This window comes from Petaurus breviceps, unplaced genomic scaffold (genome assembly GCF_028583685.1).
Source record: "Petaurus breviceps papuanus isolate PSGF00001 unplaced genomic scaffold, PetGlider_PUasm1.0 38, whole genome shotgun sequence".
Lineage (NCBI taxonomy): Eukaryota > Metazoa > Chordata > Mammalia > Diprotodontia > Petauridae > Petaurus > Petaurus breviceps.
The window spans coordinates 63358530-63377687 of record NW_027186304.1 but is presented as its reverse complement, the minus strand read 5'-3'; the positions used below and the strand labels follow the sequence as shown (position 1 = coordinate 63377687).

The following is a 19158-nucleotide window of genomic DNA, read 5'->3' as shown; positions in this document are numbered from 1 at the left end:
GGAGTCCTTGAAGTTAAATTAGTTTTCAAAATAATAGTAACATATTATTTCCATATTAAAATATTATTCTATTTCAATGAGATATCTGTGTGAGTGGATTTTCTTCATATACAATTAAAACAAAGTATTTAAACAGATTGAATCCAGAAGCAGATATGAGAGTTGAACTGTCTTCTATAAGCCAAACATTAAGGAGATTTGAAAAATATGTGAGACAATGTGATGTTACAATTCTTACAATTGTTTTTTTTCGTTGTTTAGAAAAATTATTCCATTTTTCATTAAAACATGCTATTTATGTCAACATGTAATAGGTTTATTATTGTTATTTTAAATGAATTAACAATATTTTTAAATTTTTTATTTTAATTTCTAAATGGATAGATATAATCCACTTAAATAAAAGCTCTTTGGGTTCTTCAATAACTTTTAAGAGTATAAAAGCGTCTTGAAACAAAAAGTTTTAGAACTTCTACCTTATTCCCTCCAACAATGAGTTTTCTTATCTTTTGACTTCTTTGTTATTTTAACGATGATGAGGTAATATTTTATGGTTACTAAGATTCTTCAGTATTCTCTTAAAAAAATCTTTCTATTACCAGCACCTAGCACAGTGTTTTCTATTTAGATAATTAGTAAATGTTTATAGAATTAAATTTTATAAAACTGATTAGTATTAATTTTGAGCATTTTCAGATAGTTATTATTATTTTTTTTTGAGAGGGGATGGTAAGGCAATGGTGGTTAAGTGACTTGCCCAAGGTCACACGGGATTAAATTTCTTTTTAAGAATAAATCACACCCTTTAACCACTCTGATGGAGAATGGTGCTTATTCTTATATACTTATTTCAATTTCCTCCTGGAGAGCAGGATTCTATTCGAGATACTTAATGCCAGGGTTTTCCCAAACTATATCTCATCTCTTACTCTACCCATTTAGATTGTACTTATACAAAAACTTTTCCAATTAAAAAAAAATAAAACCAAAACTGGCTATTTTTTCTTTGATGGTTTCTTCTATAACTTGCCTTATTATATTTATTATTATATTATAAAATATTATATTAATATTGCCTTATTAGATTTATTATTTTAAAAAACCCTCCATCTATAATTGTATAATATGTAACTTTGTATTTTACTTTAATTTGTTTTATGGTACAATGTTTTATATTGAGAATATTCATCTACTTTAAATTTATATGTTATAAAGAAGAAGGTGCTAAGTGAATTCTATTTTTTGCCAGACTGTTTTCCAGTAATGCCTGTCAAATAAAAAGTTCTTTCCCCAGGAGTTTGTGTTTTTGAGTTTTGCAAATACTGGACTTCTGTCTGAATTTGTTTCTAGGTATTGTTTATGTAGCTTATTGTACTGATCTACAGTTTTTTTCAAAATCCAGTACAAGATAGTTTTGATAATAACTGCTTAATAATATACTGAATGAATGAAATGAAACCCAGTAGTGTCAGACTCCACATTCTTTCCTCATTGGTTTCAGTTAGACTTTCCCTTATGCATTTAGATGATACATATATATGTGTGTGTGTGCATGTATGTATGTATATATATTATATATGTATGCATATATATAAACTATAATTTTCCTGCATGACTGTTGACCATATCTTAAATCATATCTACTTTTCCTTTTTCCTTTTCTGAGATCATTTTTGCCACTTCTGCTGTTTGAATTCAATGTTTTCTGGGTATTCCAGCAGTATTCTTGCTAAGTGCGTTTTTCAGAGTGAAGAGAGGACAGACCAATGAGGGCCTAGTCTTCCCATTACTTCTTCATTGTGTTATATATTCTTCCTCCCCTCATTACTTTTTCTATAGAACTATGCATAAGTTTGCACTACTTAGAAAAAACATGATCTCATCCTTCCCTCCTAAGGTAGACCCAGATCATTAAGTCCTCCAAAACCTTTAGGAAAAAACAACAAATGTATCAGCCTCAGTTGTTTGTCTTAATGCAGACTCCTTTTCAACCTCACTGTTCAGCGCTGGCCCAATTCCTTCCACTGCCCTTAGGGGCAAATTCCTACTTTGTTTTGATTTTATTACTATATCATTTATGGTGAGGATTGATGTGCTCTCACTCCCAACCCTATAATATAAATAGCCTTCACCTGTAATACCCAATTATAAGAACTAATCTATTCCTGGTCTGATGCCTCCTTTTTCTGCTCTCTAAAGTCTTTATTTTTCAAAGACCCAGAGTCAAAATATGTCTTCTTTTTTCAACTGGAGACTCTTAAACAAGGCTGAACTCCAAAGAAATAGCAGTCTTTTCAGAATGTAACACATTACTGAGCCCTATGCTAAGTCACTGTTGACTTGTTTTATTTTGTTCCATACATTTATATTTCAAAATTCTCCTGGGCAAATCTGACTTTCTCAAAAGAAATACTTAGATATAATTGATTTTTTTAATTAAAAAAACTTAGATGGGTTATTCTGAACTTTGTAGGATGTTTTCCTTCAGTGTGAGCTTTCAGTATTCCTATTCTAATTTTTCTTCTCATGAACAAGAATTAACCAAAAAAAAATCCCTAATGAAGACCAGAATAAGAACAAAAGTAATCATCCCTTCCTTCTGTGTTAGTAATTTTCATTTCATAAACCCAAATATTTCACATGCATCTTCTATCTAAAAATTAAGTGTGGCAGGATTTTTGTGATATTTTAAAGGACACTCGTGCTCAGAAAAGGAGAGATGAAAAAGAAAGGATGCAATGGGGAATAGTGAGAGAAAAGGCAATGAGGTATTTATTTGTTAAATAATTCATCCATTCATCATATTTATTTAGTGTCTATTATTTGCAAAACATCATTCTGCATTATCTGAGTAATGCCAAGGAGTATGGCACATTTATAATCGAGTTAGGAAGACTAGTCATTCCCACATTAGAGTGGAGCAATACAAAGAATAAAAATTAGAACAAAAATTGAGTCCCAAATGAGTGATATAAACAACTGCAGCACAAAGTCCTACACACAGTGATCACTCTATAAATGTTAATGGCATATAACTCACAAGAGGTAAAACAGGGAAAGAAGGCAGAATGGATACGGAAAGAGAACATTTGTCTGGGAATGGGATTGATGGGAAGCCAGAAAGATGATGATATCCAGGTAAAAATTCCACTTCAAATAATGTCTAGAATTTCACTCAGTTTTCCAATTCATAGCCTGGTAGGTGTTAATAACATGTTTTCTTATGTGTGGAGGGTAAAGTAGGTTCTTCAAACTCTACAGTCTTCTACAAACAGCGTCATAACAGGGAGAAAAAAGAAAGATGCCAGCATCAAACTAGGAACAGTGCCTTAACCAGGCCCCTGAAGTCCTTCATCTTTTCTCCATCAAAAAATTCTTGTACTCAGAGGAAGTCTAAGAAAACCTTTCTCCTCTTAGCAAAAGCTCCTGGGAGGGAACAGAGTCCTGGCCTCAATGTAAACTCAGTGTTCCCACTATCACACTCCATGTCTAGACCACACCTCCTTTTGGGGTTGTATGTCATAGGATCACAGTTCACAGATGTAGAACAGGAAGGGAATGCAGAGGCCCTCTAGTTCAACCCCCTCACTATGAATTTTAGTCAGAGGTATTCTCCTTGATGGGTAATGATGCAGGCCTCTAAGAGTTTTTCTTTCCCTCCACAGATTTATAACATTTTACTCCCCGTTTCTCAAGGGGGAGGGAAAATAATGTTTACTTACTGGAAAAATGATTTATTTCTAAGCAAGGCAGAATTTAATATTCCAAAAAGGTTTGGTTCAAAGAATATGTTTCTTGCAATAATTTAAATATGATTTATATACAATACTGAACAGTACCTTGTGTAGCTTAATTCCTTTCTTCAAACATGAGTCAGGCAATATAAAAGAAACTTTTGTGATGTCACCAATGTCATCGATGTGCAGCTATGAATTAAAATAAAAAACTAGAATCAACAGAAATACTTCATGAACATTGATCTTTCCATAACATAATTAAATGCTTTTTATGTCTCTGGAAGTCTCTAAAAAAGGATGGCATATGAGCAGTGCTAGTTCCTTATAACACTCTTGCTAAAGCATTAGAAAGTGCCATCCTTTGGGGGGAAGAATTCAAGCAGCTAGACTGAATTATCAAGAAGGCAGCCAAGATATGGTAGTGTCTGCGATTTGGCAGAATGATTCAAAACAATTTTTAGGCATTTTGCATTTCTCTGCACCCTTTAATGTCTGAAAAGGCATTATGGAAGATTAGATGACCACATCTCTCCATAGTATTTCTTCATGTTTTTCAGTGACTTTAAATTTATCAAGTGAGATTGACCCAGAAAATTACAAGAATTGGGAGACAGTCCAAATGTCATAGTTTATCATTATTTTTCAGGCAACCAATGAAAATACTATTTGAAAGACCAGCAAGACTTAAACAAAAGGTAATATTAATGTAAACTTACCAAAAATGGATCATTTTTCAAATTCTTAATTTTCTGTGCAGGAGATTTCCCTCTCATTCCAAATACAATTAATTGAATATCTGGAATGTTTTCTGGTAAGGGTGAGGCAGAGAGCCACATTTGCCACTGACCTCTGCTGGTAACATGGGAGTCTTTTATCACTGCAGGGATCACATTTACCTCTATGATAAAAAAAGAAGGAAGGAAGAAACAAAGAGAGTGAGAGAAAGCAAGAGAGAGGGAAGGAAGGAAAGAAGGAAGGAAGGAAGGAAGGAAGGAAGGAAGGAAGGAAGGAAGGAAGGAAGGAAGGAAGGAAGGAAGGAAGGAAGGAAGGAAGGAAGGAAGGAAGGAAAGATGGAAGGAAGGAAAGATGGAAGGATGGAAAGAAGGAAGGAAGGAAGGAAAGAAGGAAGAAAGGAAGGAAGGAAGGAAGGAAAATGGAAGGAAGGAAGGAAGGAAGGAAGGAAGGGAGGGAGGGAGGAAAAAAATTAGATACAATAGCCAGCAACACAAGGTGGAAAGAGCACTAGACTCAAAGTTAGTAGAGATCTGGGTTCAAATCTTTCCCCTGAAACTTTTAACAGTATGGCAAAGAACTGAGCCTCTCAAATTCATTCATTTATAAAATGAGAAAATACTTATTGCAGCTAATGCACAGTGCTGTTGTAAGGAATAAATGAAAAGAAGCTTTGAAAAACTCAAGGTACTCTGTTTAATCATTATTAGACAGATGCATAAATCCTATTTAAGTGAAGCATTTCCAATTTTGAAACTACATGACCCAAAATCACACCCACTCATTGAAAATGTATCCTTCTCACACTCCTCTCATCAGAACCTAGACTCTGCCTTTGGGATCCTGGTTTCTGAATAATGTGCTTTCACCTCATCTTCCACAGAACCAGACCTCCACATCACTTCTAGACCACTTCCAAACTGTGCCTTTGTGTGCCTATTTCCCTCACTTCTGTCTCCTCTTTCTGTGTTATCTTCTCACCTTAGAACATTAGCTCCTTGAGAGCAAGGACTGACTCAGTGGCTTGTACTTGTACCCCCAGTACTTAACACAGTGCCTGGTACATAGTACACAATAAATAAAAGCTTCTTCACTCATTATGGAGTACCTACTGTATGTGTAGCAGTGTAAAATATTCATGAAAGGATAATCACACAAGTTATTACATTATCGAGGGACAAAATTGACCTTTCAGACAAAATGGACTCTAGAAGTTCAGAGAAGGGAGAAACCAATGGATACCATGGTGTTTGAAAAGGTCTTCTAGAAGAGACAAGTCTAGAGAGAGACCATGAATGAATGGTGAGAGTCTGGATCAATAGAAGGGAGCAAAACAGGCCAAGTAAAGCCTTGAAGTGGAGACTACATGTGGGGTTGTTGTTGTCGTTGTTGTTTGGGGCAAACAGTCTCATAAATGACCTGGCTGGAGCAAAGGATTCACAGAGGGAAGAAAGAGATAAAGCTGGCCAAGCAAGGTGGAATTGGGCTATAGTACAGTAATGCCAATCTGAGGAGACCGGATAGCCTTCTGAGTAAGTGAGTGAGCTGGTATGGGGTAACAAAAAGAAATTTGAATTTAGTCTCAAGACATAGGCTTTATGATTAATTAATTGTATGATTTGGAGACAGTTATTTAATGTCTTATTGGGAAAATAGAAATGGTTATACTTGCACTACTCCACAGGATTGTTGCAAAAATCTTAAGAGTTATGATGATGAAGAAATAAGGGTTTTAGGAAGCAGAGTTTTGGATGGTGCCTAATTCTTCTGAGAATTTCCTATTAACAAACAATAGGCACTTTGGATGTTTTCGTACATTTCAATAGAAATATATAGAGGGCGAATTCAGCAGTATTCCCAATTGTAACCCAGGGAAGGTGAAGAATTTTCTGTTTTTGAAAGTTCATCTTGTTTCTATTTGAGAATTTGAGAATTTTAAACAATATTTATGATATTAGCAATTTATCCCCACTTGCATTATTTAAAGAGCTATACTGTATTGTTCACAAATCTCTTGAAAAATAATGGGTTGGCTAATTTACGATCCTTCCCCTGGATTATATCATTTTACGCATAGGCTCTTGAAGGAAATGTTTAATGAACAATAGACAGTTGTCAGTTATCTTTATAAGAAAAAGCTCTATGAAAGTATAATTTGAAGATGAATTATATGTTTGAAGCTAATTTTGCTTTCCACTAGTATCGTGTATTGTACACAACATCTAATTACATTACATAATAATTATGTATTAAATGAATTCATAATTGCACAGAAGCAAAAATATCAAATTATTGTTAAAATGACAATACATATAATAGCTTTTGTGTTCTAGAATATACAAAATTTTAAGGAATATTATTGTACAAAATTTTCTTCATAAAAAAGATATAGAAAGCAGATATGAACATTAGTCACTGATAGGGCCTCATTTATAATGATTTGGTTATGTTGAATACCTAGACTGCCAGTTTACTTTTGTCCTCAAGTGTCAGAAGGTCTGAGTACTATCACCCACCTACATCATATATCAGCTTCGAGACCTAAAAAAGTCTTTTAACTTTTCAAGATCTGTGACCTCAGCTGTAAGAAGATAGGCTTGGAATAGATGATCTCTGTTATTTTTTACTGTACTTCTAAACTTTTGTTGAATTTAGTGTGCTTATTTCATTTATTTTTATGCCAAACTGTAGTCCAAAACAAAAATGTTCATGAGCTTTATTAAAGTAGGCTTCAAGTTTATTCAGGTATAGGATTTCAGTTTGAGGACCAGATATGTAGGTATATACTTGTCTTATTTTCAATCATCTGCCTTCTGTGACCTTTTTTCAACCTCAGTCCCAAATGTAAATCAAAGCGGATAGACAATATTGTCTCCAAGGTACCCTTCAGGTCTAATTTTCTGAGATTCCATTATTGTAATGGAGAGTAAATGGGCAGAGATCTAGCTCTACCATTTTTGTCTTCAAATTCTGTTTATTTTTAATTCATACACAGTCTACTTATATACAATCATATTCAGGAATTTCCCCTGAATATTACAGAAACTGATAAAGGATTTTCAGACCAACATAGGCATCATTTTATTTCTTTCTCGATATATTTATTTCTATGTTATGGCAAGCTCATAAAACACAAAGTTCAAGGCAATAATCCTCTAATTTTACACATTTTCATTTATGGTTTAGCGAATTAACCTTTGAATCCTTGTTAATGAATCTTGTTCATATGGAAATTTTAAGCACTATTTAGATCTGCAAGGATTATAGTTGAACTATTGGCATAATGGAAACATTCTTTTTCTAGATTGAGCAATGGCATAGTGGCATCCAAATTACAAGACCAGTATTACCTTTCAGTGGAATTGTAACTTCACTAAATTCTTTTTCTGACTTCTTTTTAATCCAGTTTTGATGAGCAAAGATATGAGTGATGACTGAGGTTTGTCCTTCCTTTATAACAACTGCATCCAAAAACCAATTATCTGGTTAAAATAAATGGAAAAGAAAGATACAAACCGAGTTAAAATAAAGGGCTGGAGCAGAATCTAATATGCTTCAGATGAAGTAAGAAAGGCAGAGGCAGCAATCATGTGAATCAAGTGAAAGTAAAAATAGACTTAATTAAAAAAGACATCATCAGGGAAACTACATTTTGCTAAAAGAAAAGGTACCATAGACAATTAAGTAATATAAAACATTTTGCAGCAAGTTTCTCTAATAAAGTCATCATTTCTCTAATATATTGAGTATAGAACTGAGTCAAATTTACTCATTTATTTGGTCTTTTATCTATTATTTTATTTTTCCCCAGTTACATGTAAAAATAGCTTCTAACATATGTTTTTAAAACTTTGAGTTCCAAATTCTCTCCCTTCCTCCATTCCCTCCCCATTGAGAAGACAAGTAATTTGATGTAGGTTATACATATGTAGTCATGCAAAACATATTCATAATAGTCATGTTGTGAAAGAAAACATAGACCAAAAAAATTCAAGAAAAATTAAGTTTTAAGAAAGTATACTTCAATCTCTATTCAGACACCATCAGTTCTTCATCTGGGGATGAGTAATATTTTTCATCATAAGTACTTCAGACTTGTCTTAGATCATTGTATTCCTGAGAATAGCTAAGTCATTTACAGCTAATCATCTCACAATATTACTGTTACTTGGCAAACAGTACATTTCACTTTGCATCAGCCCATGGAAGCCTTTCCAGATTTTTTTGAGAGCATCCTTCTCATTTCTTTTCTTTTCTTTTCTTTTCCTTTTTGGAGGTGGAGGGCAGGGCAATTGGGGCTAAGTCACTTGCCCAAGGTCACACAGCTAGTGAAATGAGTCAAGTGTCTGAGGACAGATTTGAACTCAGGTCCTCCTGACTCCAGGTCCAGTGCTCCATTCACTGTGCCGCCTAGCTGCCCCTCATCCTGATCATTTCTTATAGTACAACATAATCACATACCACAACTTGTTCAGTCATTCCCCAACTGATGGGCATCCTCTCAATTTGCAATTCTTTTCTCCCAGAAAAGGAGTACTATATATATTTTTATACATATAGATCCCTTTCTTTTTTGTTATTTTTATCTCTTTTGTGATACAGACCTAGTAGTGGAATTGCTAGTTCAAAAACTTAGTCTATGTGACTTTATAGTCCTTTGGGCATAGCTCCAAATTGCTCTACAGAATGGTTAAATCAGGTCACAACACCCCTGACAATGCATTAATGTCTCATTTTCCTCACATGACCTTCAACATTTGTCATTTACCTCTTCTAGCCTATTATTCAATCTAATAGCTATGAGGTAGTGCCTCAGAATTGTTTTAATTTGCATTTCTCTAATCAATAGCAAGTTAGAGCATTTTTTCATGTGACTATAAATAGTTTTGATTGCTTCAGCTGAAAACTGATCATGTCTTTTGATCATTTATCAATTGAGGAATGGCTCTGATTTTTATAAATTTGACTTAGCTCTATATATTAAAGAAATGAGGCCTTTATCAGAGAAACTTGCTTCAAAGTTTTTTTTTTACAATTACTATTGCTAACTGTATTTCTCTCCATCCTATCCCCACCCCGTTTATTCTATTCTCTCTCTCACCCTGTCCTTCCTCAAAAATGTTTGCTTCTGACTACTCCCTCCCCCAATTTGCCCTTTCTTCTGTCATACCTCCTCTTCTCTATCCCATTCCCCTCCTACTTGCCTTCAGGGCAAGATATATTTCTATACCCAATTGCACATGTATGTTATTCCTTTTTTTAAGCCAATTCTGATGAGAATAAGGTGCACTCATTCCCCTCCTCTTCCCTTCTACTATAAAAACTTTTTCTTGCCTCTTTTATGTGAAATAAGTTAACCCATTCTACCTCTCCATTTCTCTTTCTCCCAGTACATTCCTCTCTCTCACCCCTTAGTTTTATTTTTTTAGATATCATCCCTTCATATTCAACTCACAACTGTGTCCTCTGCCTATATATATATACTCCTTCTAACTACCCTAATAATGAGGAAGTTTTTATGAGTTACAAACATCATTTTTCCATGTAGGGATATAAACAGTTTAACATTGTTAAGTCCCTTATGGCTTCCATTTCCTGTTTACTTTTTTATGTTTCTCTTGAGTCTTGTATTTGAAAGTCAATTTTCTTTTTGGCTCTGGTCTTTTCATCAAGAATGCTTGAAAGTTCTCTATATCATTGAATATCCACTTTTCCCCTTAAGGATTATATTCAGTTTTGCTGGTTTTGATTCTTGGTTTAATTCAAGCCCCTCTGTCCTCTGGAATATTATATTTCAAGCCCCCCAATCCTTTACTGTAGAAGCTTCTATCTTGGGTTATTCTGACTGTGACTACATGATACTTGAATTGTTTCTTTCTGGTTACTTGTAATATTTTCTACTTGACCTGGGAACTGTGGAATTTGGTTTCAATATTCCTGGCAGTTTTTATTTTTGGATCTCTTTCAGGAGGTGATCAGTAGATTCTTTCAATTTTTATTGTATCTTCTGATTCCAGAATATCTGGGTAGTTTTCCTGTATAATTTTTTGTAAGATGATGTCTAGGCTCTTTTTTTAGTCATGATTTTCAGGTAGTCTAATTATTTTTAAGCTTTCTCTCCTAGATCTATTTTCCAGGTCAGTTGTTTTTCTGATGAGATATTTCATATTGTCTTCTATTTTTTTCATTCTTTTAGTTTTGTTTTATTGCTTCTTGATTTCTCATAAAGTCATTAGCTTCCATTTACTCCATTCTAATTTTTAAGGAATTATCTTCTTCAGTAAGCTTTTGGATTTCTTTTTCTGTTGGGCCAATTCTTCTTTTTAAGGAATTCTTCTCCTCATTGGCTTTTGGGACCTCTTTTGGTATTTGATCTAGTCTGTTTTTTAAGGCATTATTTTCTTCAGCATTTTTTTAGTCTCCTTTACCAAGCTGTTGAATTTCTTCTCGTGATTTTCTTGCATCACTCTCATTTCTCTTCCCAATTTTCCCCCTATCTCTCTTACTTGATTATCAAAATCCTTTTTTGAGCTCTTCCATTGCCTGAGACCAATTCATATTTTTCTTGGAGGCTTTGAATGGAGGAGCTGTGATTTTGCTATATTCTGAGCGCATGTTTTGATCTTCCTTGTCACCATAATAACTCTATAGTCAAGAGCTTTTGTTGTTATTTTTTTCCTTTGCCTGCTCATTTTCCCGACTATTTCCTGACTTTTAACAGTTTCTTAAAGTAAGCTTCTGCTTCCAAGGTGGAAAGCACACTCTCCCAAGCTTCAGGGGTTGTATGCAGCTGTTTTCAGAGCTATTTCTAGGGACCTGTAAGTTTTCAGTTCTTCCAAGGTGGTATGATCTAAGGAGAGGTGTTTACTACTCTCTTGGTCTGTGCCCTGGAATGTGAATGACCACAGACTAATTTGACAGCCTAATATGACAGGAAAGGTAAATGACAAATGTCAGAGGGGAAGAGAAAAAATTGGGACACTAATGCACTATTGGTGGAGTTGTGAACTGATCCAACCATCTTGGAGAACAATTTGAAACTGTGTCCACAGGGTTATAAAACTGTGCATACCCTTTGATGCAGAAATACCACTACTAGGTCTGTGTCCCAAAGAAATCATAAAAAGGGGAAAAGGACCTACATGTGTAAAAATATTTATAGCAGCTCTTTTTGTGGTGGCTAACAATTGGCAATCTAAGAATGCTCATCAATCAGAGAATTGTTGAACAAGTTGTGGCATATGATTGTGATGGAACATCATTGTATATAAAAATGACGAAGGTAGTTTCAGAAAAAAAAAACATGGCAAGACCTATATGAATATGATGCAGAGTGATAATTGTACACAGTAACAGCAATGTTGTAATGATGATCAACTGTGAAAGACTTAGCTACTCTGAGCAGTACAATGATTCAAGACAATTCCAAAAGCCACTGATGAAAAATGTTATCCACCTCTAAAGAGAGAACTGATGAACTCTGCAGATCAATGTATAATTTTCTCACTTTATTTTTTTTTGCTTTTTAAAATATGGCTAATATGGAAATATGTTTTGCATGATTTTGCATGTTTTATTGATCTCATATTGTTTATCTTCTCAGTGGGTGAGGGAAGGAGTTGGAAGGAGGGAGAGAATTTGGAACTCCAAATTTAAAGAGAATATTAAAAATAAATATTAATTTAAAAAAATAAATGGAAGATTTGTTCACTCCTTTCTTAATGCTACTAAGATGCTTTCCCAAGAAATTATATGTATATATATATATATATATATATATATATATATATATATATATAAAAGACAACTTCTAATTAAGTCTGTGTTTCTAGATATGAATGAAATTAATAATTTAATTTTATCTTTTAAAACTTGAATTTGCTTAATCATTAGTAATTTTGGTCATAGTTACAGGTCATTGGTTAGTCAGACCTCCTTCCTGGTTCTGCTATTAACTTGGAAAATGACCTTGGACATATTGCTACAACTCTGCTACCCTCAGATTCCTTGTCCATGAAAAGAAAGGGTTAAATCGAATGATCTTTAAGATACCTCCCAGCTCCACAAGTCAAAGAACAAATGTTTATTCATTATTAACTAACACGTCAATAGACTAACCTGTATGATGGAACTTTTTATTCTTTAAAGTGAAAACTTTTCACTTTTAAAAACTAGTTTGATTTTTTTAATTTTGCAGAATAATCTTATAACCTCTTTGTAGATAATAAGACCAACTCATTTCCTTATTGAATTTCTTAGTGTACTTTGATTTATGAAAATTTAAGAGATGGAAGCAGCATGCAGGCTCCAGCCCCATTTCCTAATTTTACAGGTTAGGAATTGAGACCTGGAAAATTTAGTGATATGCAGATGGTTTATTTAGTGATTTGTTAAATTAAGGTCTTCTGCCTTCTAACTCCAAATCCAGTACCCTATCCACTGCACTATGCTGCCTTATCTTATTTTTGTATGCACTCTGATTAGGATGTGTACAACTCTCAGGATCATATACTTCTCTTAAGTAAATACTATGTTTTGTGTACTTAAGTGCCTAGCTAGCATTTTTACTGCACATAGCTTGTGTATAGGACACATTTACTGAGCTGAACTGAATAATGTAAATACAATAGAAAAATTTTAAAAGGATGACTTTAAAAAATTGAATTATATCATAAAATTATGGGTTGTAATAAATTTGAGAGGAAACAGGCAAAAGAAAAATAAAACTAATTTTAAGTTATAAAAAAGTCTAAGAAACCAGACATCAGATAGTGTTGCTGAAAATGAAACTGTGACTTCCATTGTACTAGATGATATCCAATTGTAGGTCACACTTTTCAACATGTCTGGGTAAATCCTAACATGGCAAAACTTCTACACATTACACGACAAATGATTAAGGCTTTAAAAAAAAGAGGGAGTACCTCCTTTTTGACAGACAAATAGTATCATCTGCCAAAATCATGAAGGCAAATGCCAAGAACTAAAGATGTCCAGTAAATTTGCTGGGAAACAACCACCCAGAAGCAAAAGCAACAAGTGCCCGAATTAATAATTTTCTCTCCAAAAAGGAATCATTGATAAATTATCAGAGTGTATATTTGACATACTGTGATTTTCTAAGACAAATTTTCTAAGACATCATTCAGTAAATTCAATAGGTCATACACAATGCTTGAAATAGTAAAACATCATGGCTTAGCAATCTATATTTTAAGACTTTTTTATATTTGCACAGCATACCACTTCTCAGAAGAAATCAAAGTCCTTTGCACCACAGCAATCCATACATTCATAAATTTTCATCGTAGCATAATTTTTTTGATAATGAATAATTTGCTAGAAATCACATTCCTTATCTTAGAGAAGTGATGCCTTGCCTTTAAGCTTTTCAGAATTGAATCAGCAAAAGGAAATTTTAAAAGATACACTCTGACAGCAATAGGGGAGAAACTAAAGCACACACCCTCAAGTCTGTGGGCCACTGGGCTAGTTATGCTTCTGTAACCATTGTACAGAGCTCAGGATATATACAGTGGCAAAAGATAATAGGAGTTGAAATATAAGTCAAGAATAAATTAGATGTATTTCAGCTCCTCTCTCTTCAGCTCCCCTAAAGCATTGCAAAGAGCATAGTAAATTAGCAAGTGAAGACTGAACATACAATTAGGAACTTTAAAGGCGAGGGGGGAAATAAATGATTGTAATGGAATTTTGGTGTAATATAGTAACTTAGTAATCCTTGTAGGAAATTTGTTGTAACCTTATCAGCACTGCTGTTTCTATAGGCCACTAAAGCAATGTGACCATCTTTTATTAGGGAAGAACCTAGTTCAAGTAGCATGTATCATGTGATTTTAACAATTATTCTTCAAATGGGTAGAGTAGAATTATTATTTAACAAAAATAGGATATCTAAGGAAGACAACGTCAGTGCAGGGAAAGCTAGTGCAGAGTCAGCCTTAAGGTCAGGAAGATCAAAGAGTTCAAGATCAGTATTCTCTGACACAGAGGCATGTGACTAGGGGCAAGTTACCTAAATTCAATGTCACAGGCAACTGAGATTGTCAATTATTGAAATATTGGAGATCTTTGGTGGACAAAGTTTCTACATTCGAAATTTTCCACATTGGTAAAATCATAAGATCATGGGTCTAAACCACTGCTCTTTGATATATATTACATTTTTCTTTTCTCTATTTGTTATTCCAGTAAAGAACACAAAGAAAGCACAATAGTTTATCTATGCTGACAATACATATGTATAAACACATGTATATTATATGTCTTCACCCTAAAGAGAAAAATGGGGTTTCTTTTTTATCCTTGCCCAAAGTTTTTTAAAATGGAAAAAAATGGTAAAAATGTCAAGATTCTTGATACTGCTGATTACCAAGCCCGACCATTTAAACTGTCAGTGTTTAATATTCATAGTTATACAAGAACTGATACCTAGAAACAGACTTAATTTGAAATGAATTTATTTTTATAACAATATAAAGGCATATTGCTTTGTCAGAATTTTAATTTAGAATGCAGAGATTATATTTTCAATTCTGCTTTTTACTATCAGTGTGATTTGGGACATTCTCTCTTTCTGTCTCTGTCTCTCTCCCTCTTTATATGTGTGCGTATGCATATACACATATAAATTACATATACACACAAACATACATGTGTGTAGTGTGTTATAAATGTATATTCATGTATATACACAAGCAACATATATTGTATATTAATATGCATTTTATATACATATATTTGTTTAGATGAATTTATATATACTTGTGTATAGACATATATATAAGTACACATATGTAAATAAATTTGGAGAGGGAAGGATCCTCTCATAAAGTGCCAATGTCATTTGTCACCCCTTCTCTCATGTATATGTATTTGTGCTTACACACGCACATTATATTGCAGCAGCAAGCACCCTAGTATACCCAGGATGGCTGCCAACGCAGGCTCTTGATCTACTTTTCTAAAGGAAGGCAACTCAAAATGGGTTAATATTCTTGCTTTAATCAAACATATGACATTTACCTAGTTCAGGGGGAAAAGGTCAGCACCCTGAACTTCAGAGGATAAAACCAAGTTACAAGCAGCAGACAGGCTTCCAACTCTCTGACCATTACATCCATACCTAGTCACAGTTACCAGAGAGGGAAGCACCAACATCTGAGTTTTCAAAGCCGGGGGCCCAACAGCTGCCCAGAGTCTCATCTGGTCAAATCATACAACTGTTCTCAAAGTGAGCCCCAAAGCAAAACCTCACATCGGGGTATATATAGCCTTCCCCTTGCTCAGAGAATGTCACAATCCTCTTGACCCACTGCCCAATTACAAAGTAAAAATAAGCCTCCCACCATAGGCTCCATGTGACCACATTCAGCTTATTAGGGGGCAGAGTATATTTTCAAATCAAGGAAGGTTCTCTGAGTCACTTAAGTCTATCAAAGGGCCTAGGGGCAGAGATCTTAAATTCCCATTCCCATAACAAATATATGTGTGTGTGTGTATTTACACATATACCTATAGTGAGGGACTGTCCAGTAAGTCCAATCTTTGTGACTATATTCATTCCCCCATTACATGTTTATGTATCTGAACAGAGAGCAAAGTTAAAATGACTAAGTTGAAGTAAGGAAATTTAAATGGCAGAATTGTAAATATAACCTATGCAACTTAAATGCCAATTCTGATGAAGCAAAGGACTGTGAGTTTACTATTCAGTCAATCGTTAAACATTTAGTAAGCACCTACTATTTGACAAGCACTGAACAAAATATTGGGGATTATCAGAGGAGAGAAGAGGTGAGAGATAAAAGGCAAAATCAATAGGTCTTGGCAACAAATTTGATATGAAAAAATGAGGGAGTAAATCTGTTAGAATGAGGTGGGGTTTTTTTATTCTAGATCCATTCTCTCATTTTGTAGTTCAGTCATTTTCAGTCATGTCTGACTCTTTGTGACCTCCATTTGGGGTTTTCTTGGCAAAGATACTGGAGTGGTTTGCCATTTTTTTCTCCAGTTCATTTTACAGAAAGAGAACTGAGGCAAACTGGCAAACTGGGTTAATGACTTGGCCAGGGTCACACAGCTAGTATGTGTCTGAGGGCAGATTTGAATTCAGGAAGATGAGGTTTCCTGACTCCAGGGCTCCACTCTATTCACTGTACCACCTGAACGTCCCCATTCTCTCATAACTATGAATATAAAACACAAGCAGGTTTAAGTGGTAGGGCCAAGAAAGGGTAATCAGCTATACCAAGTAACTTGACATTTTTTATAATTTTCTCTTCTCTATTCTTCCAGTGAATGACACAAAGCATATCCACTACTCTCTGCTGATAATTCTTATAACTGTTAAAGGAAAGTCATTAAGGAGTCCTGAAGCTGGCAATCAAGATTCCAAAGTTACACAGCTCTGTGTATGTGTTGAGCACAGAGTCAGCAACCTCTGAGACCCACACAAATCCTTAATTCTTTGAAGCATATTTTTCCTTTGAGAAACATGGGTTATTTTTTTAAAGAGTTATAAACAGACTTTACAAAAGCCTACTAACACATTTCATCAAACAAAACCATCTTACTAGACTATTCTACTTACAATTTGATACTATTTTGCTTTGTCACAAGATTGAAGGGGGGAACGAAACCAACCAGATTTCAAAATGAGATTTATAATGCTTTCAGATTAGTATAGAATGAATGTGCTTCCCTTAATACCCCATTATATTTATTTCATTGCCTTAGTGATAGACAGGTTTGATGTAGGCTTTGTAAAAATCTCCTGCATGTCCTTACATAGGAACAATGCCAAATTAACCTATCAAAATAGTGTGGTGAATTAAACTTACAACCCCTCATTAAATTCCCGATATATTTAGTGTATTACAAGCTGTACAGTCAATGTGCAGGCAGTTATTTTGCATTCTGAAGTGACTGTACCTTTTTTCAAATTTTGGAATCCAAGAATAATCTGATGTAGTTTACCAAGGTGCACTGCTTTAACCGTGAAAATCTCCACCTGCAATTGAAGAAAGAATGAAACTGGGGAGTGATGAATCCATGGAAAAAGAGAACAGTTGTTCCCCCTCTTAAGTTATATTCTATCCAATCCATTCTGTAAACTTGGTTCATTTTAGAGTTGGTGATAATCTCAAAAGGGAAGATGAGGTCACTAAGCCCTAGGGAAGTTCAGGGACTTGAGCAAGGTCCCTCTGGGAAAGCCTTATGTAGAACTTCAATGCCTTAGTTCCTGATTCTCATGGTCATTCAATTACTCCCCATCACTGTAGACACAGATAACAGGATACAGCTAATGACAGTCTTTCCCCAAATTCCTGTTGCCTATTTAAAGTTACATTAAAGACATCATTGCTTTTAATTTAGCACATGGGGCACATGGATATGAAGGCTGACTGAAAATAGATTATATGTCTGGAAAAAATACTAAGAGCACCACTTAATGTTGCAGACTTTAAATGCTTAGCATTCAGAGAATATGAATAGGGACTTGAAAGACAATTCAGATTTGATTTGGGAGAACATGAAGAAGGTACAGAGGGAAACCTGAGTTTAGGTAATAATTTAATTTTGCAGAAAGAGAAATAAATGAGTCAGGAGGAGCAAAATATCATGATATTTTTTTCAAATGCTTTATTAACTTCTGATTAACATCATTAATTTCTGCCAGATTTTGAGTTACAAATTTTCTCCCCTTTTTTCCCCTACACACCACCCCAAAATAGCAGTCCCACAGGATATTCCCTCATCCAATCTGCTCTTTCCCATATCTTCTCCAATACACCCTTTGACTTTTCCAGTAGGGCAGGTGGATCTCTATGCCCCAGTGCCTGTATATCTTATTTCCCAATTACATGTAAAATAATATTAATAATAGTATATATATGTGTGTGTGTGTGTGTGTGTGTGTGTGTGTGTGTGTGTGTGTGTAATTTTAAACATTTGATTTTAAAACTTTTGAATTCTAGATTCATTCCCTTCCTCCCTTGTCACCCACCCTTACTGGGAAGATAAGCAGTTCAGTATAGGTTGTACATGTGTAGCTAATGCAAAACATTAACATAGTAGTTATATTGTAAAAGATCGACTATATTTCCCTCCCTCCTATCCCACCTCCCACTTTTTCTATTTTCTACTTTGATCCTGTCATTTTTCAAAAGTGAGTGCTACCAACTTCCCTCCCCCCCTCAGCCTGCCCTCCCTTCCATCATCCCTCCTCAAGCCAAATTCAATGGGAATAAGGTTGACCCATTCCCTTTTGCCTTCCTATTCTTCTCCTCCATTGTAAACATTTTCCCTTGCCTCTTCTATATGAGATAGTTTACCCCATTCTGTCTCTCCCCATCTCCTCTCATATTCCTATCTCACCTCTTAATTTCACCTTTTAAGTATCATCCCTTCTTATTAAATTGGTCCTGTGCCCTCTATCGATGTATACCTGTAAACATATATGCACACATTCATATATGTATTCATATACCCGTATACCCTCCAATATAGACACACATATACATACATACATACATACATATATATATATATATATATATATATATAATCCCTTCAACTATTTTCACACTGACAAAAGTTTCATCAGTTACAATTATCATTTTTCCATGTAGGAATGTTAATAGTTCAACTTTGATAAGTTCCTTAT

General features: G+C 34.5%; 1 protein-coding gene across 1 annotated transcript in view; it reads right to left on the bottom strand.

The window, feature by feature from the left end:
* The window catches only part of LOC138170116 (lipoxygenase homology domain-containing protein 1-like), a 657842-nt gene that overhangs the window by 168775 nt on the left and 469909 nt on the right, over nt 1-19158 (bottom strand). Inside the window, exons 37-40 of the mRNA XM_069099511.1 lie at nt 17424-17502; nt 7820-7951; nt 4454-4635; nt 3840-3926 (exon numbers count right to left, since the gene is read on the bottom strand). Coding sequence (XP_068955612.1) covers nt 3840-3926; nt 4454-4635; nt 7820-7951; nt 17424-17502 — 480 coding nt within the window. The remainder of the gene's footprint in view (nt 1-3839; nt 3927-4453; nt 4636-7819; nt 7952-17423; nt 17503-19158) is intronic.